The sequence below is a fragment of the Leucopleurus acutus genome, assembly GCF_964270905.1.
Source record: "Leucopleurus acutus genome assembly, chromosome: 20".
Taxonomy (NCBI): Eukaryota; Metazoa; Chordata; class Mammalia; order Artiodactyla; family Delphinidae; genus Leucopleurus; species Leucopleurus acutus.
The window spans coordinates 15,719,747-15,746,973 of NC_139162.1; the positions used below are offsets into that span (position 1 = coordinate 15,719,747).

Sequence of the window (27,227 nt, forward strand, 5' to 3'; positions counted from 1 at the left end):
TATCAAATCAGCCTGCCTGCCTGTGGCCTCTTGTCAGCTTCCCCAGAGTGTCCTGTCTTCCCCTGCAGAGCCCCTGAGCTGTGCACAGGTGCCATCTGCCGCTGTGGTCACAGTGCCCGGTGAGGATGGGGCGCAGTTGGCGGGCACCTCGGGGTCTGCATTATCCCTCTGCCCTCTGGCTTCATTACAGGACTGTGACAACCGTGGGCTTGGAAAAAGCTAGAACAGGGAGAACCTTAGAGACACTTGAATTAACAGAAAAAAGTACAGAGGTGCGAGATGTAGGTCAAAACAAGAGGTGATGTGGGTCATGCTGGGACCAGGCTGCAGTTAATTAACAGAAGCTCATCCATCAGCTCCAATATTAATTAGGTTAGTCAGAGCCTCTGAGCCCCGCACAGCACAGGCTCCCAGAGACCAGACGAGAAGGGTACTCTTCCAGGGTTTCCTCCACTCCAAACCTATCTTCATAAGATACTTAACGAAATTTTAAGAGTCAAATGGAACTTGTGACAATAAAAACATACAGTCTGGGTCCAGCATGGTGACAGACACAAAGAGCCCTGCCCTTCACTTCTCCGCACCCTTACAAATCAGCTCTTCCCCAGGACCCACCAAGGATTTCTCTTCGCTCATTCAGGTTAGCAGGAGCGTGAGAATCTGTAATGGGCGAGAAAAACGTCACTCAGGTCCCCGGAAGGGCTGGAAAATGGGAATGACTCTCCACTTTCCCCTGCAGGTTTCAAGTACCAAGCAGAATGGAAAGGTCTCCTCTTGGAGTTTGGAAAGCACAGAGGGGGAGCCCCACACCGAGTAATGTTTACGTCAGCATTTCTCTCACCACCACGCTCCAAAGGCTGTGTTTGCTCACAGCCTGCAAAGGCCCAGGACGGCCCATGTGTGTGAAGGGGCGGGGGAGGCAGTTCGGGGGCACCACTCCTCCATAACTCCTGTGTTTCCCTGGCCAAGTTCTCTTTACACAGAGGCATCGCACCCCCTCCCCCCGCTAAGGAACACAGCACATGGCTTGCAGGGCTGCCACAACCTGGCTCAAGTCCCGGCTGTGTGACCTTGAGCGTTTCAGTTGACTACACTGGACTTTCAGCTTCCATGTCTGTCAGCGGGAGGACCGCGTCTACTCACAGGGCTTCTGGGAGGCTAGCAAGAGAGATTAGGCACACGAAGCCCACCAGGGTCAAGCACACAGCGAGAGCTCAAACATTTGTTGCTATGGTTTCATTTTTAGAAGTGTCTCTGGTAAATAATACAGGTGCATGTGCGGCCACATAACCACAGAGTGAGGGGAGAGGCCTGGTTTCAAGGGCACGCAAAGACACCCTAAATTTGCCTTTTCTGTAAATCAACGCGGAAGCATTCTACTCACCCCATGGGTTTAGTATCTAAAAAGCAGAAAGTTGAATAACTTGCACTTTAAAGTGTTTATGGTTATGCTCTTTTACCAACTGATTGCTAATGAAACATCCAAACAGTATTAAGCACTTGCTAGATGCTAGCGATTACAAAAATGCATGAATGTGGGGTTGGGGAGAGATGCATAGGCAGAGCACAGAAGATTTTTAGGGCAATAAAAATACTCTGTATGATATTATAGTGATGGTTCTATGTCATTATACATTTGTCCAAACCCACAGAATGTACATCAAGAGTGAATCGTAAGGTAAACTGTGGACTTTGGATGATTATGATGGATCAATGTAGGTTCATCACTGGTTAAAAAAAAAAAAAAGTACCATCCTGGTAGGTGATGTTGATAATGGGGGAGCTATGCGTGTCGGGGGCTGGGGAGCAGGGCAGAGGGTATACGGGAAATCCCTGCGCCTCCCTCTCAAGTTCGTTGTAAACCTAAAACAGCTCTAAAAAAAACAGTCTTTTAAAAAAACAAAAACAAAAATGAATGAATGCCACATGGCCCTGACCATAAAGAGGTGACAATTCTGTTTGACAACTAGAGAAACAGGATTTTCAAGTCTTCTCCAATCTTCGTATAGTAAGAGAAAGCTACCAGGTCATGTGTTCTTCAGGTTTCTAATCGGGGGGATATATCCCTGACCCAGAGGGCACATTGCACTTTGATCACAGATCTGACCCCTAGGGAGTGCGATGAGTTTTCGTTCTCTAGCTGCTGGATAAAGATAATGTTGGACCCAGGAAGAATGTGAGAGCCTAACAAAAGCGCCATAGTATTTTTTTTAGACTCATGATCATGATTCTGATAACAGAGGTGCTTCCCCCAACAGCACAAAAGCTAAAACTGAAACAAAGCAAGAAGATTAACATGGCCGTGTAGAAGAATAATATGCAAATCTATAAGTTATTTTCTACAGCGATGAAAAATAATTTGCTCCTTAATCTACATTTTCACTGCTCTCTATCTACACCTTGATGATAATTCTCATTACACTGTTACCATAGTTATATGATTGCATATAACATCCTTTCTAGAAAGTGAGTTCCAGTTACTTTTTTTTTGTATAACCCATATCTGCATTAGATATCTGCACAAAAAATATTTGCTCAACTGATGTGGTGCCTATGTCTCTTATGACTTAAATATAAATTCTCAAGGCCAAGATGGCTGAATTACTGGAATTCGGGCAAGTCCAGATACATGCCATACCCTGTATCTGTTTTTGCTTCTCAACATAAAAATAGTTCAGATGGTTTGTTTTCAATTGTGAGACAGAATTCTGCCTGCAGTGACTTAAGCAGCCAAGTTATACTGAAAGTGGCCTGGAACAAAAAGAGCGTGGGGAGTGGAGGTGGGGGAAGGGAACGAGTGGACTCTGGAAAAGCCGACTTAGCCACACACTTCCCATCTGTGTGTGAAAACGTAAAACCAAAAATGCATTCCATTGGCAAGAACGGGAACCACAGAGGGGCCATGCAGGCCAGGCTACCAGCATTCCCTCACACGTACCCTACTGCAAAGACACATCTACCTTTGGGTGAGGTGGAGACATGGAACCAAGTCCGAAAGGACACAGAATTAGGCCAAAATGATTTTCGTAGAGGCAGTGAATGGCCTGGTTTCCAGCAAACAACGGGGCGGGGACATGGAGAGCCACTCAAAAGACACCCTCGGGAGTCTCCAAAGATTGATGTCCTCATCACCGGGCTCTGACAGCTCAGTGAGATGGGGCCCCGTAACAGTGGACCAGGTGAGAGCTTCAGTGTTCTGATGCCCCACCAAGAAAGGCCGTGTGGTACTATCTAACCTTCACGGAAGAAGGCTAGGGGGCCCACGGGAACTCTGTCCAGGCTCCTGGCCCACGCTCTCTCCACCAGCCAGAGACGAGGAACATCCTTGCAAGCTATGAGCATTCTGACGTTAGAAATTAATGTTTTCCGAGATTCTACCCTACTGTACAACTGTCCCTCCTCCAATCATATTTTTAAGACGTTCCAGAACTGCAAGAACCCATTTAGTCCAAACCTGCCACTTGACAGATTGTGAAACTGAGGTCCAGAGACCAAGTTCGCGTGGCTTATCTCAGTGGCAGGACTGGGCGCTGAGCCCTGGGCTTCTGCCTTCTCATAGTGCAGAGTGCTTCCTCTCAGCACACGCCTTGTCTTGTCTTTATGGACTCAGTCTTTTCAAAAAAGTATTGTTTCAGCCCCTTTCCTTTCTCCGCCACAGATTACATTTCAGGCACTCAGTTCCCCATACAATGGCATCGCTATTTATACAGAGCTGTAAACAACAGGGAGAAGAGGGGGAGGGGCTGGTAATAGATTTCCACCAGGACGTTCCTGACCTGCTTTTTTTCAACCTCAGTAATTAGAAAGGCAGTGGGTCTGCAGGAATTATTCATACGCAGCAAGAGCCATACACTCTACATTTATGTTAAACATGTCAAACCCGATTGAAATCATGCCTGCCAGCACCATCTTCCATAAACACACTTTTCCCTAACAGTTGCCCAGACCTTGCCAGCCCATTAAGACGTCCTTTAATAGCAGTCTTCCATAGATTCAGATCAGGGATGCTCCGCTGCACTAATTGCTGTGTGTTAGGTGAGCATCATGGATTTAAAAAAAATTAATAAAATAAAATCCCTTCAAGCTATTCCCCTTGAAAAGCAGTGCTCAAACTACAATTCCAAACCAAAATTTTACAAAAATACAAACATGGACATCAGTTAGGGATTTCTGAAGCATTATGTTGTCATTTTAAGTTGGAGTGTTGCCCCATCTTTGTTTGTTTGTTTTTTTAAAATCCCAATATCCCCCAGGTCATCTTGCCTCAAATTAGCTTAACTAGACCCAGCCTAGTGCTCCGTGGCTGGAAACCATGGCGGCTACAGGATTTAAATAACCATCTTGCTATGATTATTTGCCAAGGGTTCAATTTTTTCCCCTAATTATTGGTGATAAAGCATTACATGAATTGTATATCACTTAATTTATAGCAATTAATGATTGATTGGATAATCACTGCATTAATTATTGTTCAGTTGCTGACACTGGGGGCTCTTCAATCTACAACACACACTTTTAAATCCACACTGCTAAAAGAGAACAAGCGATCGCTTTCACATTTTAAAAGAGAAAACCGCAAAGTTGGATGGTGGAAATGGCTGTGCATTAAGGAAGAGGCTTTGAATCAAAGACCCTTTCCGCACCCTCTGGTGGCCCACAGGAGCACTTTACACTTGCCTTGAGTAGACGTGACCCGAGGTGTCTACTAAGGACTCGTCCATGTGCCACCACGTCCCACTGTGGAACCCAGGCTGCGGCTGGTGGGTGTCACTTGTCTGTGTTCCAAGGCTCCCAGGGGCCAAGGTCACTGGCTAACTGGTGGGCTTCCTGACTCCAAATATAGAGAGTTCTTTCCACTTCACCAACCTGCTTTCAGACTGAGCATGACGCTGCCTTACTACGAGTCATGTTCGTGGCTGACAGTCCCACTCGTTTCGAACATACAGGTGGCAGTCGTGTTACCGTTTTCCACTGCACAACTTTAGGAGGGTGCTGTTCTCTACACTCAGAATGGGGGTGAAAATGGGATCAAGTGATTAGACTGAAAAAGTCCATTCTTGGAGAGATGTATAATGAACTCCTAAGAGCTTGGGCTCTGTCCCTAAGAGCATGTGGAAGAGCCAGTACGCAAAGCTGAACCTGCTCGTATGTCTTTTGGCAACTCGCTCGAGCTCTCCCAGGCTCCATTCGCTTATCTACAAAATGGCGGGAGGGGGGACAAGGGGGTGGTTCCTTCCAGTATCTATTTCATGGCATTGGGGGTGAGAATCAAGTGAAATAATCGTATATAAAGCAGTGCTGCCCAACTCTTCTTCATATGGCAGCACACATAGAAAACCATAGCTAATTAGTATCAACAGATGAAGTTGCACTTGCCCCTGGCTGGAGCAGCCCCTGGCTGGAGCAGCCCCTGGCCTCCGCAGGCCAACCCAAGGGCTATGGAGATCAGTATCTGTGACCATTCATGGCACGTTGGCTGGGCAGGACAGGTGCAATCTGGCACGCAGTTACAGCTCGATGTAGCCAGAGTAATAACTGGAAAGTACAATGAGAGCTGCAGACACATTCTTTCAAAGTTGGTTTTGCTCCTGCTGAGTATCTCTAGCTGCACTGGCCAATATGGTAGCTGCTAGCCACAGGCTACTGAACTTTAAAGTCACTGAAATTAAGTAAAATTTAAAATTGAGCTCCTCAGTGATGCTAGCTACATGTCAAGCACTGAATAGCCCTGTGTGGCTAGTGGCTGCTGTACTGTACAGTGTAGATGCAGAACATTTTTATCAACACAGCACTGACCTATAGTAATACTGTTTGATGACCATGGGTGTTCCTGAAATACCCAGTAGAGGTGTACGCTCCCTGAAGGCAAGGCCTGTAATCTCAAGGAACTTGTGATCAGTGGAACTCTGCCCACTGCCCCGCGTGTGGCAGGGACCCAACCACTGACCATGGGATTGATGCTCTCATGCATCAAGTCACTATCCTGCTTGTCTTGCTGCCACTCAAGGTAAAAGACCTGCCTCCTAAATACAAGAAGCCCAAAGAGGGTCCACTGCCAACAGACATAACAAAGGAAATCAGGATAACCAGGGCACCTACCAGGCACCGGTGGGGGACCACGGACACCTAAGGGGACAGGAGGAATCCCCAGTGACCAGCTTGCGGGATCTTGGTTCCCAGGCTGGAGGTCAGGCCCAAGCTCCTGTGGTGGGAGCTCCGCGTCTAAACCGCTAGACTAACAGAGAACCTCAGACCCCAGGGAATATTAATCGGAGTGAGGCCTCCCAGAGGTCCTCATCTCAGCACCAAGACCCAGCTCTACCTAACTGCCTACAAACTCCAGTGCCGGACGCCTGAGGCCAAAGAACCACTAAACAGGAATACAGCCCCACCCATCAAAAAATAAATAAAATGACAAAAAAATATGTTACAAAGGAGCAAGATAAAAACCTACAAGACCAAATAAATGAAGATGAAATAGACAAACTACCTGAAAAAGAATTCAGAGTAATGAGAGTAAAGATGATCCAAAATCTTGGACAAAATGGAGGAAATACAAGAAATATTTAACAAGGATCTAGAAGAACTAAACAGCAAACAAACAGTGAAGAACAACACAATAACTGAAATTAAAAATACTCTAGACGGAATCAATAGCAGAATAACTGAGGCAGAAGAAGGGATAAGTGAGCCGGAAGATAAAATGGTGGAAGTAACTGCCAGGGAGCAGAATAAAGAAAAAAGAATGAAAAGAATTGAGGACAGTCTCAGAGACCTCTGGGACAACACTAAACTCACCAACATTCGAATTACAGGGCTCCCAGAAAAAGAAGAGAAAAAGAAAGGGACTGAGAAAGTATTTGAAGACATTATAGCTGAAAACTCCCCTAACATGGGAAAGGAAATAGTCAAGTCCAGAGAGTCCCATACAGGATAAACCCAAAGAGAAACACACCAAGACATATATTAATCAAACTGTCAAAAACTAAATACTAAGAAAAAATATTAAAAGCAGCAAGGGAAAAGCAGCGAGTAACATACAAGGGAATCCCCATAAAGTTAACAGCTGATCTTTCAGCAGAAATTCAGCAAACCAGAAGGGAGTGGCAGGACATATTTAAGGTGATGAAAGGGAAAAACCTACAACCAAGATTACTCTATCCAGCACGGATCTCATTCAGATTCAACGGAGAAATTAAAAAATTTACAGACAAGCAAAAATTAAGAGAATTCAGCACCAGCAAACCAGCTTTATATCAAATCCTAAAGGAACTTCTCTAGGCAGGAAACACAAGAGAAGGAAAGGACCTACAATAACAAACCCAAAACAATTAAGAAAACGGTAATAGGAACATACACATGGATAATTACCTGAAATGTAAATGGATTACAATGCTCCAACCCAAAGACATAGACTGGCTGAATGGATACAAAAACAAGACTTGTATACATGCTGTCTACAAGAGACCCACTTCAGACCTAGGGACACATACAGACTGCAAGTGAGGGGATGGAAAAAGATATACCATGCATGTGGAAACAAGAAGAAAGTTGGAGTAGCAGTTTTCGTATCAGACAAAGCAGACTTTGAAATAAAGACTATTACAAGAGACAAAGAAGGACACTAAATAATGATCAAGGGATCAATCCAAGAAGAAGATATAACAATGGTAAATATTTATGCACTCAACATAGGAGCACCTCAATACATAAGGCAAATGCTAACAGCCCATAAAAGGGAAAATTGACAGTAATACAATCATAGTAGGGGACTTTAACACCCCACTTTCACCAATGGACAGATCATGCAAAATGAAAATAAATAAGGAAACACAAGCTTTAAGTGACACATTAGACAAGATGAACTTATTTGCTATTTATAGGACATTCCATCCAAAAACAACAGAATACACTCTCTTCTCAAGTGCTCATGGAACATTCTCCAGGATAGACCATATCTTGGGTCACAAATCAAGCCGTGGTAAATTTAAGGAAATTGAAATCGTATCAAGTATCTTTTCCGACCACAACGCTGTAAGACTAGATAGAAATTACTGTAAAAAATACAAACACATGGAGGCTAAACAATACAGTACTAAATAACCAAGAGATCACTGAAGAAATCAAAGAGGAAATCAAAATATACCTAGAAACAAATGACAATGAAAACACAACAACCCAAAACCTACGGGATGCAGCAAAAGCAGTTCTAAGAGGGAAGGTTATAGCAATACAATCCTACCTCAAGAAACAAGAAACATCTCAAATAAACAACCTAAACTTACACCTAAAGCAATTAGAGAAAGAAGAACAAAATAAAACCCAAGGTTAGCAGAACAAAAGAAATCATAAAGATCAGATCAGAAATAAATGAAATAGAAACAAAGAAAACAATAGCAAAGATCAATAAAACTAAAAGCTGGTTCTTTGAGAAGATAAACAAAATGGATATACCATTAGCCAGACTCATCAAGAAAAAAAGGGAGAAGACTCAAATCAATAGAATTAGAAATGAGAAAGGAGAAGTAACAACTGACACTGCAGAAATAACAAAGGATCATGAAAGATTACTAAAAGCAACTATACGCCAATAAAATGGACAACCTGGAAGAAATTGACAAATTCTTAGAAAAGCACAACTTTCTGAGACTGAACCAGGAAAAAATAGAAAATATAAACAGACCAATCACAAGCACTGAAATTGAAATTGTGATTAAAAATCTTCCAACAAACAAAAGCCCAGGACCAGATGGCTTCACAGGCAAATTCTGTCAAACATTTAGAGAAGAGCTAACACCTATCCTTCTCAAACTCTTCCAAAATATAGCAGACGGAGGTATACTCCCAAACTCATTCAACGAGGCCACCATCACCCTGACACCGAAACCAGACAAAGCTGTCACAAAAATAGAAAACTACAGGCCAATATCTCTGATGAACATAGATACAAAACTCCTCAACAAAATGGTAGCAAACAGAATCCAACAGCACATTAAAAGGATCATACACCATGATTAAGTGGGGTTTATCCCAGGAATGCAAGGATTCTTCAATATACGCAAATCAATCAATGTGATACACCATATTAACAAATTGAAAGATAAAAACCACATGATAATCTCAACAGATGCAGAAAAAGCTTTCGACAAAATTCAACACCCATTTATGATAAAAACTCTCCAGAAAGTAGGCGTAGAGGGAACCCACCTCAACATAATAAAGGCCATATATGACAAACCCACAGCCAACATCGTTCTCGATGATGAAAAACTGGAACCATTTCCTCTAAGATCAGGAACAAGACAAGGTTGCCCACCCTCACCACTATTATTCAACATAGTTTTGGAAGTTTTAGCCACAGCAATGAGAGAAGAAAAAGAAATTAAAGGAATCCAAATCGGAAAAGAAGAAGTAACACACTGTCACTGTTTGAGATGCCATGATACTAAACATGGAGAATCCTAAAGATGCTACCAGAAAACGACTAGAGCTAATCAGTGAATTTGGTAGAGTAGCAGGATACAAAATTAATGCAGAGATCTCTTGCATTCCTATACACTACTGATGAAAAATCTGAAAGAGAAATTAAGGAAACACTCCCATTTACCATTTCAACAAAAAGAATAAAATACCTAGGAATAAACCTACCTAAGGAAACAAAAGACCTGTATGCAGAAAACTATAAGACACTGATGAAAGAAATTAAAGATGATACAAACAGATGGAGAGATATACCATGTTCTTGGACTGGAAGAATCAACATTGTGAAAATGACTCTACTACCCAAAGCAATCTACAGATTCAATGCAATCCCTATCAAACTACCAATGGCATTTTTCACAGAACTAGAACAAAAGAATTTCACAATTTGTATGGAAACACAAAAGACCTCGAATAGCCAAAGCAATCTTGAGAAAGAAAAACGGAGCTGAAGGAGTCAGGCTCTCTGACTTCAGACTATACTACAAAGATACAGTCATCAAGACAGTATGGTACTGGCACAAAAACAGAAATATAGGTCAATGGAACAGGACAGAAAGCCCAGAGATAAACCCATGCACATATGGTCACCTTATCTTTGATAAAGGAGGCAAGAGTATACAATGGAGAAAAGATAGCCTCTTCAATAAGTGGTGCATGGATGGACAGCTATATGTAAAAGAATGAAATCAGAACACTCCCTAACACCATACACACAAATAAACTCAAAATGGATTAAAGACCTAAATGTAAGGCCAGACACTATAAAACTCTTAGAGGAAAACGTAGGCAGAACACTCTGTGACATAAATGACAGCAAGATCCTTTTTGACCCACCTCCTAGAGAAATGGAAATAAAAATAAACAAATGGAACCTAATGAAACTTAAAAGCTTTTGCACAGCAAAGGAAACCATAAACAAGACCAAAAGACAACCCTCAGAATGGGAGAAAATATTTGCAAATGAAGCAACTGACAAAGGATTAATGTCCAAAATTTACAAGCAGCTCATGCAGCTCAATATCAAAATAACAAACAACCCAATCCAAAAATGGGCAGAAGACCTAAATAGACATTTCTCCAAAGAAGATATACAGATTGCCACCAAACACATGAAAGAATGCTCAACGTCATTAATCATTAGAGAAATGCAAATCAAAATTACAATGAGATATCATCTCACACTGGTCAGAATGGCCATCATCAAAAAAATCTACAAACAAGAAATGCTGGAGAGGGTGTGGAGAAAAGGGAACTCTCCTACACTGTTGGTGGGAATGTAAATTGATACAGTCACTATGGAGAATGGTATGAAGGTTCCTTAAAAAACTACATATAGAACTACCATATGACCCAGGAATCCCACTACTGGGCACATACCCTGAGAAAACCATAATTCAAAAAGAGTCATGTACCACAATGTTCACTGCAGCTCTATTTACAGTAGTCAGGACATGGGAAGCAACCTAAGTGTCCATCGACAGATGAAGGGATAAAGAAGATGTGGCACATATATACAATGGAATATTACTCAGCCATAAAAAGAAACGAAATTGAGTTATTTGTAGTGAGGTGGATGGACCTAGAGTCTGCCATACAGAGTGAAGGAAGTCACAAAGAGAAGAACAAATACCGTATGCTAACACATATATATGGAATCTAAAAAAAAAAATGGTTCTGATGAACCGAGGGGCAGGACAGGAATAAAGATGCAGACATGCAGAATGGACTTGAGGACACGGGGAGGGGGAAGCGTAAACTGGGAGGAAGTGAGAGAGAGCACTGACATATATACATTACCAAATGTAAAACAGATAGCTAGTGGGAAGCAGCTGCATAGCACAGGGAGATCAGCTCGGTGCTTTGTGACCACCTAGAGGGGTGGGATAGGGAGGGTGGGAGGGAGATGCAAGAGGGAGGAGATATGGGATATATGTATGCATATAGCTGATTCACTTTGTTATACAGCAGGAACTAACACACCATTGTAAAGCAATTATACTCCAATAAAGATGTTTCAAAAAAGAATAAAATAAATGTTAGGAATGAATGAATGAATGAGTAAATAATTAAATAAGTAAATAAATGGAAACCAGGAATCCCATTCCAATGTAAAAATAAATAACACAAACTATTTTAGTAAAGCTTATCCATTCCTGCACCAAACCCCAAAGTCCATAATCAATAGCTGAGAAAATGCCAATTGTCCAGGTCCATTTGAGATATTATTAACTGCATCCTGAGCAGCCACTAATCAACAGGACAAATTGTGAAATCACTATTTATTTATTTGCCGGGAGGAAGCACTCCCCGACACATTTCATCAGATAGGAACAGCTCAATTTAGGGAGTGAATGGAACCAACGCAGACAGTTTTTATAAAATACTAAGGATCCCAAAGAAAGCTCAGGAGAGGTTGCTGGCACCTAAATCCATTCCAAGATCAAATCGGCCCAAGTACCTTAATAAAGGCTGTCATTACACACTCAAACAATACAGACAAAATTATGCTTCAGGTCAAAAGAGGATCGCTTGCAGAAGTCAGGGAAGAATTTTCCCCTCGCCCTTTACTACTGTGCAACTGGCAAGATGCATCTCTGAGTTATTCATTCCCCCGCTTTCTCTCGTACAGATAAAGATTAAGTATGTTCCCTGAATGACTGAATGAGAAAGTGGAGCCTTATTAAAGACGCTGGATTTTGGGGGTGCTCATTTTAAGTCTTCATGTAGTCTCCTGACTGCCCGGCATGTCTGCCAGTGCTGTGAGGACACATTCCCACTGAATTATAAACACTTTGAATGAGATTTAATTGAACCACCCCCAACAAAGCGTGCTGTAACCTGGTGTAAGGATTAGAGTAACACATACAAAGTGCCCGGCACAGAGCCTGGCACACAGTAAGAGCTCCGCAGACGGTGCTACTTCTTGTTGTTCTCTCCGTGTCCTCAGCACACAGAATGCAGGAAACACACACCACGTGCCATCTGCACAATCCCATGAAATCCTTCTATGTTGGTCCCCTCAGCTTCTCAAGAACACTGCCTGGCAACAGTTTTACATTCAAATGGGAGGACCCGAAGAGAAACTGCCACTAGGTTTCCTCATTTTATTTAACTAAACTGAAAACAAACCCAAAAAATCCCTCCTGATACAGAGTTACTATATGCCAGGCACTGTTCCAAGCTTCCCACATTCAAATAACCCTCACAGCAATGCCATGGAAGTGGAGACTGTTCTTAATTCCCATCTCACGGGAGAAACCTGAGGCACGGAAAGGTACCTGCAGTGAGGTCACAGAGCTAGTACACAGCAGAGGCAGGATTAGAAACCAGGCACCCGTGGGCTTCCCTGGTGGCACAGTGGTTAAGAATCCGCCTGCCAGTGCAGGGAACACGGGTTCGAGCCCTGGTCCGGGAAGATCCCACATGCCACGGAGCAGCTAAGCCCGTGTGTCACAACTACTGAACCCGTGTGCCACAACGACTGAAGCCCACATGCCTAGAGCCCGTGCTCCGCAACAAGAAAAGCCACTGCAATGAGAAGCCCGCGCACCACAACGAAGCGCAGACCCCGCTCGCCACAACTAGAGAAAGCCCGCGTGCAGCAACGAAGACCCAAAGCAGCCAAAAAATAAAGAAAGAAAAGAAAAGAAAAGAAAAGAAAAAGAAACCAGGCACCCAAATTGTGAAAACAAAGGACGGATTGGCCTGGAAGGTGACTCAGTCTTCAAACCGTGTCTGTGAAATCCTCTTCCCCAGCTCACTTCCTCCAGGCAGATGTGTGTTAAACATTGCTGCCTGCAAAGTCTGTTTAGATCTCGCCATCTTAATATTACACAGCAAAGTCTGGGATCCTGATCCATGCGAAGCAACACAGGACAAGCCTCCCCACACACTGAACGGCCTTCGAGCGTGGACCTCCATCCCCTACTCACTGGTCCCACCTTCCAGATCTTCCTGGGGAGCTAGCTCACCATGGCCCTCAGTATTAGCTCAAGCAAAGGCCTCTGGACACCACAGAGCCCAGTTCAAAAAGGGGCCATGAGCAGCACAGATGGTAAAATTCGTCCAGTGTGCCCGTCAGTCACTCAGCTACCAGGATGCCCAGGAAATGCAGGACAGCGACACATCACCTGCGGGGCCGGATCCCTACCAATACTTAGAAGCTGTTACACTCAAATTTCTCTTTTCTAGGCTGAACAGCCCCAATTTCTTGCAGCGTCTTCTCAGAGGCAGCATTTCTCAGCCTTCAGTCATTTTCATTGCTCTCCCCTGGCCTCTCTCCAAGATTCTGTATCTTGTTTAAATAAATAGTAAAGGCCAACAGTGAACATGATTTAAGAACAGTCATGCCTGGAAAAGTAACAAAGGCCCAACCAGTATGGACTCCAGAAGGTAAATATTTCCTCAAACAACAACAACAACAACAAAGTATTACAATATTAATAATGGAAGGCAGTAAGAATTCGGTTGACCAAATAAAATAATTTCTGTTGCTTGTCATATCATTTCCTCTAATTATAGTCGTGGTTTCTGGGAGACTTCTCTGTCCCAATAAGTCTTCTCAGAAATGGCCTTGCTAGCACTGACATATATACACTACCAAACGTAAAACAGATAGCTAGTGGGAAGCAGCCGCATAGCACAGGGAGATCAGCTCGGCGCTCTGTGACCACCTAGAGGGGTGGGATAGGGAGGGTGGGAGGGAGGGAGACGCAAGAGGGAGGGGATATGGGAACATATGTATACGTATAACTGATTCACTTTGTTGTACAGCAGAAACTAACACAACATCGTAAAGCAATTATTCTCCAATAAAGATGTTAGGAAAAAAAAGACTTTGCTCCTCCTCAAAAAAGACCTCAGCTTTTCTTCTCAGTCTCAGCAATTCTTTCCCTTGATACAGAAATCCTATCATCTTGCGAGAAGGTCATTCGCCCCTTCTCTCAACACCAGCTTTTCCAGAAATAGCACTTCCTTTCCTGACTTCTTCAATTTCTCCTGCTTTTGGTAAGACATCCTCCTGCCTGGCTGTGCCGCCTGCCTCCCCTTTGAGGCCAAGGTAGGACACCATGAACACGCAGAGCTGCCCAGGCCCCCAAAGGCAGGATGAAGCCCACCCTGCACTGCTGACTCCTTAGAGATTCAGGGGTGACACTGATCCAGTTCCACACAGCAAACCCCTCCGTGGGGCTTGGGAGCAGGTGGGACAGGGCCCTGGACCTTCCATGGAGGAAGAATCACATCAAGGGCAAAACAACAACGGGGAGGAGGTGCTAAAGAAGGGTGACCTCAACACCAGCAGCCCCTAGGACAGGGCCAAACACCTGGATGCTCGCTCGATAAACAAGCTGGTTTGGGGGCCATTTCAAACAACTTTAAAAATTCCTTAATATAACATAATAGGAGAAGGAGGGTGACTAATGAGAAAAAGCGAAAATGAAGTCCATCTCCCACCGACACAGAAGCAGCCCAGCTGTTCTGGGTGGATTAAGGATGCTGCCGCCCCCTGACCTGTTGGCCTCACTCCACCAGGGGAGAAACGCCGGGGGCTGGAGGGCAGCCACACAGTCTACCTGTCCACTTGCTCTGGTCCTTCTCGCCTCCACTCTCCTGGTCTTTAGCAAGCTCCTCGGGATCAGCAGCCGCTTCACCGGGCCCTTCAACATCTTCAATGGCTTCTTCTGAAAGAGAAGAAAAACAAAATGTCAAGGATTAAAAGTAGACAGAAGATGAAGGACTCTTGCCTCCTACTGCAAAGAAGTACCAACCACAAAACACAGGCAGCCAATGCTGCCTCCCCTCCCAGTGGCCCCTGAGAGGCCGACCGCACTACGGACATGCGAGGTCTGGGTAAGCGGCGGGGGCTTTCCTTCCCCACTCGTTGGCGTGAGACCACAACTTGCTCTAGATGTGCAGAAACTAGGTATTTCCAGATGGGTTCTGAATGCCCCATTTGAGCTTTTCTCATTGAAAAGCCAATCCTGTTGAGGAAATAACTCCATCTGATTACCTGAAATCGCATGCAAGTCTTTTCCACTTGCAAACGCAAAGAAGGAGCAGAGGTTTGCTTCTTGCCTAGCTCCTACCACACTGCGAACTGCCATTGAACTAGACTAGACCCAACCTTTGACCCCTCATAAGGCCTCTCGGTGCCTGTGCACCTGCCAGACCGTGGCGGGAGGTTGTTACAGTCACTCATATTCTGAAGAGTCACAGGGTATCAGCGATATGATTTCATCAATGTGAAGAGGTCTAGAAAACAAACATCTGTGGGCACGCCAGGCATCAGTGGCGAGAAGCCAGATTTGTAGAGAAAGGGAAAAAAGTTTACATCAGAATCATATACCTCCCTTTGAAGTCACTCCATGCTTTACCCACCACTGGCTTAAAACGAACCAAGGAAATTCTCTCCAGCTCAACACACAGTGCTTTAGTGAAGGGAGAAGAATGGTCATTTCCAACATTAGGTTACTCACGACGTAAAATGCCACTTGCTTGCCGGAGTGGGAATGAAGAGGATAAGATTCTCTGGATGCTGAGGGAAAGGAAGTGAGACATTTCTCCCTTGATCTCCTGGCCCTCTGGATCATTATCTAAAACATTCATTAAGAATGGGCTAAATGAATGAATAAGGCAGGCAAACCAAGGTGGGTTGATGATTAAATTATTAGGAGACTTCGAAGAGCACAACTTCCTGAGTGTAGAGACACTGAAACCAGCCACCCACGTCTGTCACCCGAGGCCAGCGCTAGACCAGATCCACGGGACCAGAGGTGACGGTCCAATCTAGGTCCATGAACTTGGAATTATTCCAACATCACCCTAGGTCCCTCTAGCCCCAACTCTACTTTTCAACATTTCAAGGTGTAATACCCTCCGACCCTCCAGAAAATTTCTAAATTTCATCTCACAAAGGAAGTAAAAAGAGTTCAAAGTAAACTGACCTCAGAGGGTATATAAAACACTTGAGGAATAAAGTATCTATGTAGACCCAGATTTTCCTAACTCTTCCCAAAAAGACCAAGAGCTGGAAAACGGAACTAGGGATTAAGAAACATGTCTTCATTACCACCGAGAGGGGATGTATGAGGCAGTCATGGGGAACATGGGTGAGAGGAAATACTGCTTATTTTCCTCTCCAGCTAAGAGGCTTCCACAAATAATTTCTATGTTGCCTTTCTGTCTCACTGCACAGTCAAGTTAACATTAAGTCTCCCCACCCCTAGTTCAAACAGAGAAGAATCAGGCAACCTGGTTTGAAGTCAGTCAGATATACAGCACCATATTAACACGGTACATCCTTTAGTGGAGAAAAAATATATATACGAAGGGTTAGTTGAGCTATAATAAGCAAGTTACACAATATGCTATATGTACCGTCTTAATTATGTCCAGGCGGGATGTTCAATGCACATTTTTAGGCTTTGGATAAAACTATTCAACACTGTAATTACAAAATCCATCTCTGAAAGGTTATACCAGCATTCAGTCAATCAATATCAAATTGAGTCTACCCAAAGCAGCTAGGTCTCTTAAAACATACTCAACTGCCCCAATATATCCTATGATACAAAATATCTGTATGTATCCATACATTAATCAAACGTGATTATACAAAGAGATGATTCAACGGGCCCTCCTCTCCAGGACACACACACATTATCACCCTAGATGGAGAGTCTGACACCTACAAGATAGGGAACACCCTGATGTGATGAGCAGTGTCTGAGGGCGCTGCTCTGCAGAGGACGGAAAAAACTTACCCACTGGGAGGCTAGCTCCAAGGCCAGTGCCTCTCTCCTACGTATTATGTGGGCTGTAGCCACCCAAGCAGAGAGTTAAGAACTCATGGTCATTCTGGCACTGACCTCAGTTCTTTGAACCTTCCTGAACAAATCTATCCAGAGACAGAGACTGAAGAATGAGCATATGATTCATGCAATGAGCAAGGAAACCGCATGGCCCTTTGTGACTATTCCCAGAGCCCTCGTTCTATGAGCCTAGTTGGGTCTTTGCTTTCTTCCCTCCCTGCCCTGCTATAAGCAGAAAAGTGAAGGCAGCTGAGCTCCAGTGAGAGGGCAGAGGATAGAGGCTGACTCCGGAACTTCTTTTGCTTCTCTCTTTTTCTCCTTTTTTTCTTAAAGATTTAAAAATAAAGTCCTCTTTAAGTTTTTAGATTTAATATTATCATTTCTGATATATTAAACACCAAAAAGCTGTTACATGCCTGGTGGAAGAAGAAATGATCGAGAAACTCCTGGACAAGCCAGCTTCCTTCACAAGCAGATCAGTGTCCTCGCCCCCAGCTAGAAAACCAGGTCCCCTTCAGCCAAGCAGGTGCTCCCCTGCAGTTCCGCACGTGACCTACAGGTGTCGCCCTCTGCATGGCGAGGCCTGGAAGGGCAGCTAGCTGCAGGAGGCAGACACCGTCTGGGCCGCCTAACCTGAGCATGTGGAAATAATACACGTCTTCAAGTGAACTGTCTGGTCCCGGGGAAGTAAAATAGGACATTCATAAGCAGTTACACCATCTGTCTTGATACCATCATCATCAACAGCAAGAGGAAAAAAATAACTCTTTAAAATGGATGAAAGCCCAGGCTGACAGTAACCAGAAAACTGTGAGCTCTGAGTACCAATAAAGGTAGAGATACGATTCAAAAACAGAGATATAAACTATGAATTCGTCTGGACAGCTTGGGCCCACAGTGCTCTGTAGGTGGGGTATGTTTTATTGGTCCCCAAAGCCTCCTGTAACCTCACTAAGACCAGGGCCTTGGGCACCCACGGGCAGGGCCTGAGTCTCCCCACGCCAGAACACGTGGGAACCAGGGGCAGGATGGCGTCCAGCTCTGAAACACTCTGAGCTCCCGCGGCTGGTTAGGTGGCCCACGTCCCCTTTAGGAATGTAGATTTGATACCCACGCGCTCACAGAGCACAGAGCAGAGGGGACCACAGAATGCATTTTCTCCCCCCGTGAAGTCAGTGGCAACTGGCTGGGGTCATTACAGAAGTCTGGGGGTTTTTTCCCCCTATAATATCAGCTACTGACAGATGGTGGGAAGAAGTGAAGACCTGATGGACGACAATCCGGTTTTATCTGGAAGATCCTGTTTTTCCCTCAGAAGACAAAGTTACTTCCCTTCCCCAAGACAGACAACAGCCACTGTGCCATTTTTAAGGCCAAAAAAAAAAAAAAAAAAAAAAATCAAAACCCTCTTCTCCCCAAAGAATTGAACACTATTTCAGAACCCAACCGGAACACACCAGGAATGCGTTCTCAGGGGCGCAGCCAGGGCTGGGGTGAGGAGGTCATCTCTGCTCCCCACGCCCGGCCGGTTCTAGCAGGAAGCAGCAGAGCCCGCACCTCTCCGGCCGAAGGTCTGTTCTTCAGGACACTCCAGATGAGGCGCCTCACACCACCCCCACCGCAGACTCCTGCTTCGTGGCTACACCCCACAGGAGCCCTCAAACTCGGGCACCCCTCCTGTTGGGCTTTATTTTCATGGTAAAGGGTTAGGGAAATAGAAGCACATCTTGAATAATTGTGAAGTCTGGTGTCCCTTCTGCCTTCAACTTCCATGTAAAAGACCGGCTGAAGGCCTTTAAAAAATCTATTTCCATCACCACCTCTTTTTTTACAACTGCTTCTCCCATACAGCGCTCACTAGCACTCGCTCGTGTCTCCCGGTTAAGGGCAGAGCCCTCAGGTGTAAGAATTTCAGCAGATAATACAATTCTAAAAGGGAAGGGTTCCTAGGACAGCTTAGGTTTTGGGGGTGATGATACCACAGCTCCAGAAAATTTCCCTTCAGTCAAGGTGGTTTTGCTTACCCCAAACGCAAACTGTTCTCTTAACATACCTTACACTTAGCACGTTGGTGAAGGTGACTGCATGACTTCCCAATTTGTGGTGACGTCGGCTCCGGAAGGAGGTGTGTGTGCCAACTGGCAACCCCATGGGGATTTGCAATGATTTTATGAACAACCTGGAAATTGGTCTGTGGAAGGAGCACGAGGCAGAAGCAAAAACAGAGGTGGCATCAGTGCAAAGTCAGCAGCCGCCACCACCGCGCACGCTCCGAGTGCGTCACCCAGAAAAACACGCGCCAGTTGCTAAAAAAGGATACTGTTCACCAAATAACTAGGGCTGAGGTCCGTGTCCGCTGGGCGTACTTTACAAGTCACTTATAGACGTGAAGGAAGGGGGAGTCCATCAATGACTGAGATTAGTCCTAACTGTTCCTAACTCTTAACGGGATAATGTGGACTAAGTTAAACCTTCCCCCACACCTGGCAAAGCCCCCCACTGGGCTTCGAGGGCAGAAATTTGGAAATTCTCCTAAGAACCAGGGTGTCCATACCCAGGGCTCAGGCGACCGCGTTACTTAAATAATACGCCAGTCTGGGATCCCTGAAGAATGAAATTGTTCTTTCCCTTTTCTTTGCGGGGAGCAATGTTTGAGGGCGGGGGGCGGTAAGCTAAAGTGCGTTTGCCTGTCGGCAGGCTCAAGAGCTGAGAAACATTAGCTGTCATGAACCACAATCAAATCAGGTTTGAAATATTTAGCAGTGGCTTGGAAAATGCGGCAGTGCAGCTCTGACAGGCGAGATGTGCACAGACACCCACTTTCCATTATAATGGAAATATCAGGCCTGTTCTGAATATGTATAACCCAGAAAAATGTATTGATTTTTCATTCGGCATTAAAAAAAATGAAATAGCCTGCAGCTGTCAAAAGCCTTTTGTTAAAAGCTCATCTTTCCTGGAATGAGGTTTACCAGAAACAAGTTTTAATTGTGTATCGGACTTCTTCTTTGAAAAACAAAATAACCAATCTGCTTACTTTGAAGATAGGGTTAAAGCCCTTCCTTTCCCCATTTTCAACCTAATTAACCAAGGACAACCGCGAAGTGGGCGGGAAAGGCCCAGCACACTCTGACCAGCAGGGACACGGAGGGTGGCGGCTACTTTTCAGGAGCCTCCATGGTGGTGGCGGAGGGATTCCACGACCGTGTCTTGTTTCCTTGTTCCTGTAACTAGAGACTCACTGTAGGACACCTTGGCCTACATCGGCTGTCCTCTTGCAGTGCTGACCGTAACAACTGGAGAACGAAGGCCGAACAGTCCAGCTTGTCCAACCCTCTTGGCCTCTTGTTATCCACAGGAAACCTCTAATGGCTGGACGTACTTCTACAAAGTATGTATGCTTTACTTTGCAAATAGAGGTCAAATCAAATCCTACAATATGAAAGATGACAGCTAAGGTCTAGATCACTTGTTTTGAATAAGATCCAGTGCCTTAGAATTCTGCTACAAGAGTAACTTGTAACAGGATGTGATCTGCCATGGTGACAGAAAGACGGCTCTGCTGCCCCCAGCTCGTCACCCTAGTGCTCCTTCCCTCTCCAGGTCACAGAGGGAGAGGTGAATGTGCATGTGGCCACACCCACAGGGGTGGGCCGCTAACTGTGCTGGTCTCCCTCGTGACACTTTGGCAAGTGTGGTCTCACTGAATGGTGACTGCAGGTCCTATCAGTAGGTGACACTCCATGTGCTCTGGGCTATACCGCAAACACACAGTGACTCCCAGACTCAGGACGCAATAATCTACGCCGCAACATTCTCAAACACACTTTCTCACATGTTAATGCCGCAGTTTTGCTCCACGGTGTCTTTCCAGCCCCGATGACGTGGCTGGAAACTGCCTGAGACGTAGCTTCGAGCCATTAGGTTTTCTGAGTGACACTACCACAGCCCCAGCAATTCTCCCTTAAATCAAGGTACTTTTTGCCTACCACAAATGCAAACTGTTCTTTTAACACACCAGTCCTTAGACTTAGCATCTTAGTGGAGGTGACTGCGTGTTCTCACCATGCACATAGAACAGGGAACTTATACACCTCCCTGGGAGTCCTTTATGGGTAATCCTCTGAATATTATTTTTAATTGCTGGCAAACACTGCCCATTCCGCTTCCTACATCTTAACAGGGTATAGATTAATTGAAGAAATAGTCAAATCACAACATGAAGGGCCCAGGATCCAAGTCAACACTGGTGAGCGGAACACTATGAGATACGACTCTCACAGTCCCGGCAGGAATCCTTGCAGGGGTGAAGGATGAGGGCAGGAAGGTGGGGCAGGCAGGGGCTCCAAGGCTGGGGCACTGCTTTGTGCATCAGAAGTGTAATATTTTCCTACCTTCTCAGGATGAGATGCCATTTCTTCCCCAGCAGACATCAGAACTCCAGTGCACTAACGGAGTCCAAGGCATTTGGTGAAAAGTATGCTCTCCAGGTGGATGACAGGCACTCTGACCTCCTGCACTCCCGCCTGCCCGGCCTCTCCAAACCCTCCCACAGGTCTGGGGCACAGAGCACGGGACAGGCAGAGGTGGGTCTCCCCCTCCAGGTCGCCCTCGTCTCCGGCGTTTCCCACTTCCTCACCCGCCTAAGCTCTCCACCAGGCCAGGCCATCTTGCTGGGGACGCTTCCCCACCAGCTGGAGTGAAGTTAGCCTGGTAGCCCCACAGGGATCTCCTCACCCCAGGGGATGTCTGTTTGTTTTTTTTTTTTTTTTTAATGTGACCAAAGTGCTAACCAGTTGTTTGAAACATAACTGCCCTCTTGAAGATGTCATGTATAAAGAATTTCAGTCCTCTGAGAGGCAAGAGGGTGTGAGCGGGAGAGGAACAGGGGACTTGGAAAAGATCAGACCCACTCCCACCCTCCACTGACATGTTCTTTTCTCACGTGGATCCCTTCAGTGATCATTTTACCACAAGAATTCTTTTCACCACTAGGTGTTCATTTACCGAATACACCTGGGGCCGCCATGCCTGGAGTTTCTGGACAGAGCGTGCGAGGCGGTGGAGGCCCGCCAGCCTCGCTGGCACGGGGCCGGGGCGAAGGCTCTGCAGGCACACGGTGCAAAGCCAGGAAAGTGGGGGGGGGGGGGGAGGGGGCGGGGGCGGGAAGCAGCCCCTCGCGCCCGCCCTGCCCCTCCCTCCCGCCCCCACCCCACTGCCCCTGGCTTTGGCGCCAGGCTAAAAGAATCAACACTCTGAAGGCAAGGCCGGGTATTATTAAAATGACTAACTGGAGAATAGAGAACATTTATGCTTTTGTATATTTGAAGATCTTGCCACTGTTGATAGAAACAAGAAAAATGGGGCTTGTGCAGCCTGAGGGGGCCTGGGAAGCTGCAGCCGGTGTGCGCAGCCCTGCCGGAGAAAGAGCGGACCAGGAGGCACGCCTGGGAGAGCCTCTGCATCCGCCTGCCGCTCAGCTCACCTCTGCCGTGAGCGTGGGCACCAGAGAGCGCTCTGCGGGTCCACAGCCCGCCTGGGCCTCCCGGAGAAAACCGCCCCGCTCTGAGCTGTCCTCCTGTGTGCCGTTTCTCCTCTTCCGGGCAAAGCCACTGGGTCATTTGAACAGCTTGTCAAAACCGCGCTAGAATTAAGGGGGTGGGTGGGGTCACGAGAGGAGAAAAAGGGAGGAAACACCTAGAGCCGGTATTGCAAACGGTTCCATTTATCTGTGTTCTCAGCAAAAGCACCTGGGTTGCCCCCTGCAGAAGTGCAGAAAGGATGAAAGCCAATGTGCGGTGACAAAGCACAACGGAACGAAATATGTCGCTGACTCGCCTGGTGGCTATTCCCGGGAAGATTTTTTTTTTTTTTTTTTTTAAATAACTGAAAGATGGGAGTTCCAGTTTGTAAAATACAAACCCAAGCCCTGAAATGGTTTCGGAATCCACACTAAACCAGAAATCCAGCTATGTCCCAAGAATCTGAAGAACACTGGGTTCAGCGGGGATTAATTCCCTTGGATTTCTACAAAGCCGTGACTGCTGCTGCTACTTCCACACATGAAATGTAAAAAAGGCAAATTCCCCGAGCATGTTTGTAGCAGAGCGTGATGTGATTGTGTTGTCATTTATGGGAAATAATCGCAGGCCCATCTCTCCCCTTCCCCCCCATTTTCCAGTCCAAATAACCATGAAAAATTACACTTCAATGTCAGGGCGACGACAAAGGAGGTGCGCTCTCTGGGAGCTCAGCGGATTTGCAGGGGTTTTTCCTTTCTTTGGACAAAAACTACCTTCAATTGTACTTCATTTAAAACGTGATCTAACAAATGCATTTTGACAAGTCCTTTTCTCTTTTTCTCCTTTCTTTCAAACAGTATTTTGCACAGTTTAACCTCACAGCAAACTGGAATGTTCTGGAAAGAAGAGGCGAGCAAAATAGAAGGTCCTTGAAACCAAGAAGGGTGGTTCCCCACTCCCTCATCCGTTAAAAACAAAGTCATGGAGAAAAGTACTGATTCTAACTCAGTGTGCTACTGACAAGAGAATGGAAGACGGCAGAAAGTAAATGGTGGCGTCTTAACGGCAGAATATTTGATGGGCAAAGGCGAAAAAGCCAGGGCAAGCAGAAGGAGAGTCTTGATAGAGGAAGAATGGCCTCTTAAGTTTGCTCATCAGAATAAACCGCTTTGTGGATTTGAAAGCATCATCTAAGGTGTCTGGATGTACAGTCAGAACTGGGGGGTCATGACCACATGGGGGTGACGAAGGGAAGCCTCTCTGGTGGGGTACCGCTTCCCCCCTCGTCCCCCCTCCTCTACAGAAAGGGACATTTTTCAACCCAACAGATCTGCCTGAAAGCTTTTTAACATTCCAGGTGTGAGGACTGAGCAGTCCCTACAAGCATCCATCTTTCAGTAACCCCCGGTTTGAAATAAACACTTCCAGGCTTCCATGGTCAGAGGGGAGAAGACAAGAGAGACAAACACACACGAGTGATAGAAAAAGTGTAAATTTAAAAAATTAACAGTTTCCATTAAAGAAGGCTGGTATCACCTTCTGAGTCAAAACTGACTGGGCTTGTCAGAGAGAGATCTTATGCTTAAGGCAAGACAAAACAAAACAAAATCTATGATGTGTTCCCTAATTTATTTATTTTTACTTGGAAAATGTTGGAAATACATAGATGAAAAAAAAAAGTCAAGGCAGGCCTATAAGTGTACTTAAGCATCTATATACAAATGAAGGTGTATGGGAAATGAACAGGATGTACCAGAAGTGATATTCGATGATGGTGATTAGAACCTAATGGGTATAAGTGAAACCTTGTGGGAGGGCTCTGGTAACGGGAACGCCAATGCTGATGGACGCAATCTATACGGGAATGATAGCAAGGAGGGGGGTAGGGGGTGGCCGTGCAGACCCGAGGTGTCACAATGCGGGGGAGACATGATACGACAGCACCGAAGGGAGAGATGGAATATTTGGGGACAGGACATGCAAAAAAGCAAACTGAAAGAGAAACAGGTAAACATTCTGTAGCAGGTAGACATTTCGCCAAATGATTAGCACTCAACTGAGAAAGATAAAATCATGACACCAGGGGTTTGAGTCACATGACACACAAATGAGGGACTCGAGTTTCTAGCCCCTCTGTGGCCTCACTGATGGCCACACCGTCCAAAGGGTCTCTAGCCTATTAAGAAAAGAGCTTTGCCCTGTGCAGCACAGGATGCATGCAGAAATATTAGTCTACTCCCATCCACGGGCCGCAGTGTGAGGGGCTGGCTGTCAATGAGCTTCATTCTGCATGATCACAGGCCACTTATACGCACAGCTGGTAAAACCAGCTGATTCATAAAAACAAAGCACAAACAAAGGCTTACACTTTCCAAACCAAAGCTGGGAAACAGACATCAGGCTGACTTCAGGCAATGCTGTACCCAGAAAAGCACTGGCTAACCCTGCCCTCCCTTGGCCAGACGCAAGCCACACAAAGGTCACCGCAAATGTTAACAGCCTCACACATCCCAGAATGCAGCGCTAGAAACGCACGTGAACCTGGTGGTGGCCCAGAACAGTATTACACCTCCAAGCACGCTGGGGAGTCCTCAGGTGACTACCACGTGTTCATGTTCACCACCTGGTACAAGCGGCGAAGAACCTGCCTCTGACTCGAGCATTTACAGTCACACCCAAGACACCGAAGGACGCACCCTCTCGCGGAGAGCCAGAAACTGGGCCAGCGCCCAGAGCCACCAAGCCCCCGAATGCGGGCAGCGGGAGCGACGTGTTTTAGTTGACACTTCCTAGGAAACCGCAGAGAAAGTGAAGCAGGACGCCGAGGTAAAGAGAAAATCCAAAGGCTTGTGTTCAAGAGCTTTCCTACATTAATGGTAGAAAAAGCAGATGGAATTGCTAAACTGTGGTCATTTTTAACATGCACCTTATATAGCTCTTTTGTGCCCAAAGGGAGAAAGAAAATTCTTGGATCTTCTTCCTCCTTTTTAGAAACTTCCACAGTCATGCCAATGGTTGAATATTAAAAATCTGGATCCTGTACAATGAAATGGTCCTTTTCTACTGTTTAACAAAATGATGCCACCCCTCCCCGCCAGCACACCTGCCCTCTCACAGCGATTTCAGCTACAGCCGCCCATCCTCAAATCTGCCAGAGCTGCCAACTGTATTTTAGTCTCGGCCTCAAGACCCTGTAAGCATCTATTCAGCTTTTCCTCCCATAAGGTGTTTCTTAGATCTAAGAACAGCCTGGTATCCTTTGAAAAGCAAAGCATGCATTACACACCCCCAAGTTTATCCTGCAGTAGATCTCAAGGCAAAAAAAAAAACCAAAAAAAACACAGTCACAATCAAGGCAAACAAAGAACTTAAATTCTAGACTCACACCCATTCTCTTTAATGGTGGGAACATTTGTCAACAACTAAAACGTGAAACCAAAGAGAAAGAAAATGTTGCCATGAAATGAGAAAGTCATCAAGGACCTGGGCAGAAAGCGCGATTCTGTGACAAAGAGTTGGTTCTTCGGACAGGCAGGAATAAGGGAGATATACAAGTTTGTAGCCCACGTTTACATTTTAAAGAAACAACTTTGGAGGTTTAAGTTCTTCTGTGTGCACACTGCAACTGAGGAAAGTACCAGAAACCTCTCACAGGGAAATCCTTAAGTTAGAATCCACCTCAAACTTTCAAAAGTGGACAATTTTTTCTAAGTGAATATGGACCCTAAGTAGAGCAAATAAGGAAAAGGAACCCTCACCAAGCAAAATTTTTTGCTTCATTTTGTAAGGCCACTATTTACAGCAAGAAAAGCAGTCAAATAAGCCAAAGGTGTGAATGAAAAGTAGCTAAAATGCAACGCAATATTAAAGATTAGATCGTCCAATGATTAGCAAGAGAAAGTGAATGATTCCTCACTTACGGAGCAACATCTTTAAACATAAAAAGGAGGAAGAGGGCATCCCTGGTGGTGCACTGGTTAAGAATCCGCCTGCCAATGTAGGGGACACGGGTTCGAGCCCTGGTCCAGGAAGAAGCCCTCAGACCGTGTAACAACTAAGCCCATGCGCCACAACTACTGAGCCTGCGCTCTAGAGCCCACGAGCCACAACTACTGAGCCCACGTGCCACAACTACTGAAGCCCATGCGCCTAGAGCCGGTGCTCTGCAACAAGAGAAGCCACCGCAGTGAGAAGCCCGCGCACCACAACGAAGAGTCGCCCCCACTCGCCGCAACTAGAGAAAGCCCGTGTGCAGCAACGAAGACCCAACACAGCCAAAAATAAATAAATTTAAAAAAAAAAAAAAAAGGAGGAAGAGGAGGCGGAATAAAGAGGAGGATTTAGACAGTAACCAATGAGGTACTTTCCAAAAAAAAAAGAAAAAACCCTAGGTAAGAGTGTATCTTAAATA

The 27,227-nt window shown here is 45.5% G+C and overlaps 1 protein-coding gene across 2 annotated transcripts in view; it reads right to left on the reverse strand.

The window, feature by feature from the left end:
* ZFHX3 (zinc finger homeobox 3) overlaps positions 1–27,227 on the reverse strand; it is a 245,478-nt gene that overhangs the window by 38,204 nt on the left and 180,047 nt on the right. For both annotated transcript variants that reach the window (XM_082862485.1, XM_082862484.1), the window contains one exon: positions 15,057–15,164. In XM_082862485.1, the coding sequence (XP_082718611.1) occupies positions 15,057–15,164 (108 nt within the window). The remainder of the gene's footprint in view (positions 1–15,056; positions 15,165–27,227) is intronic.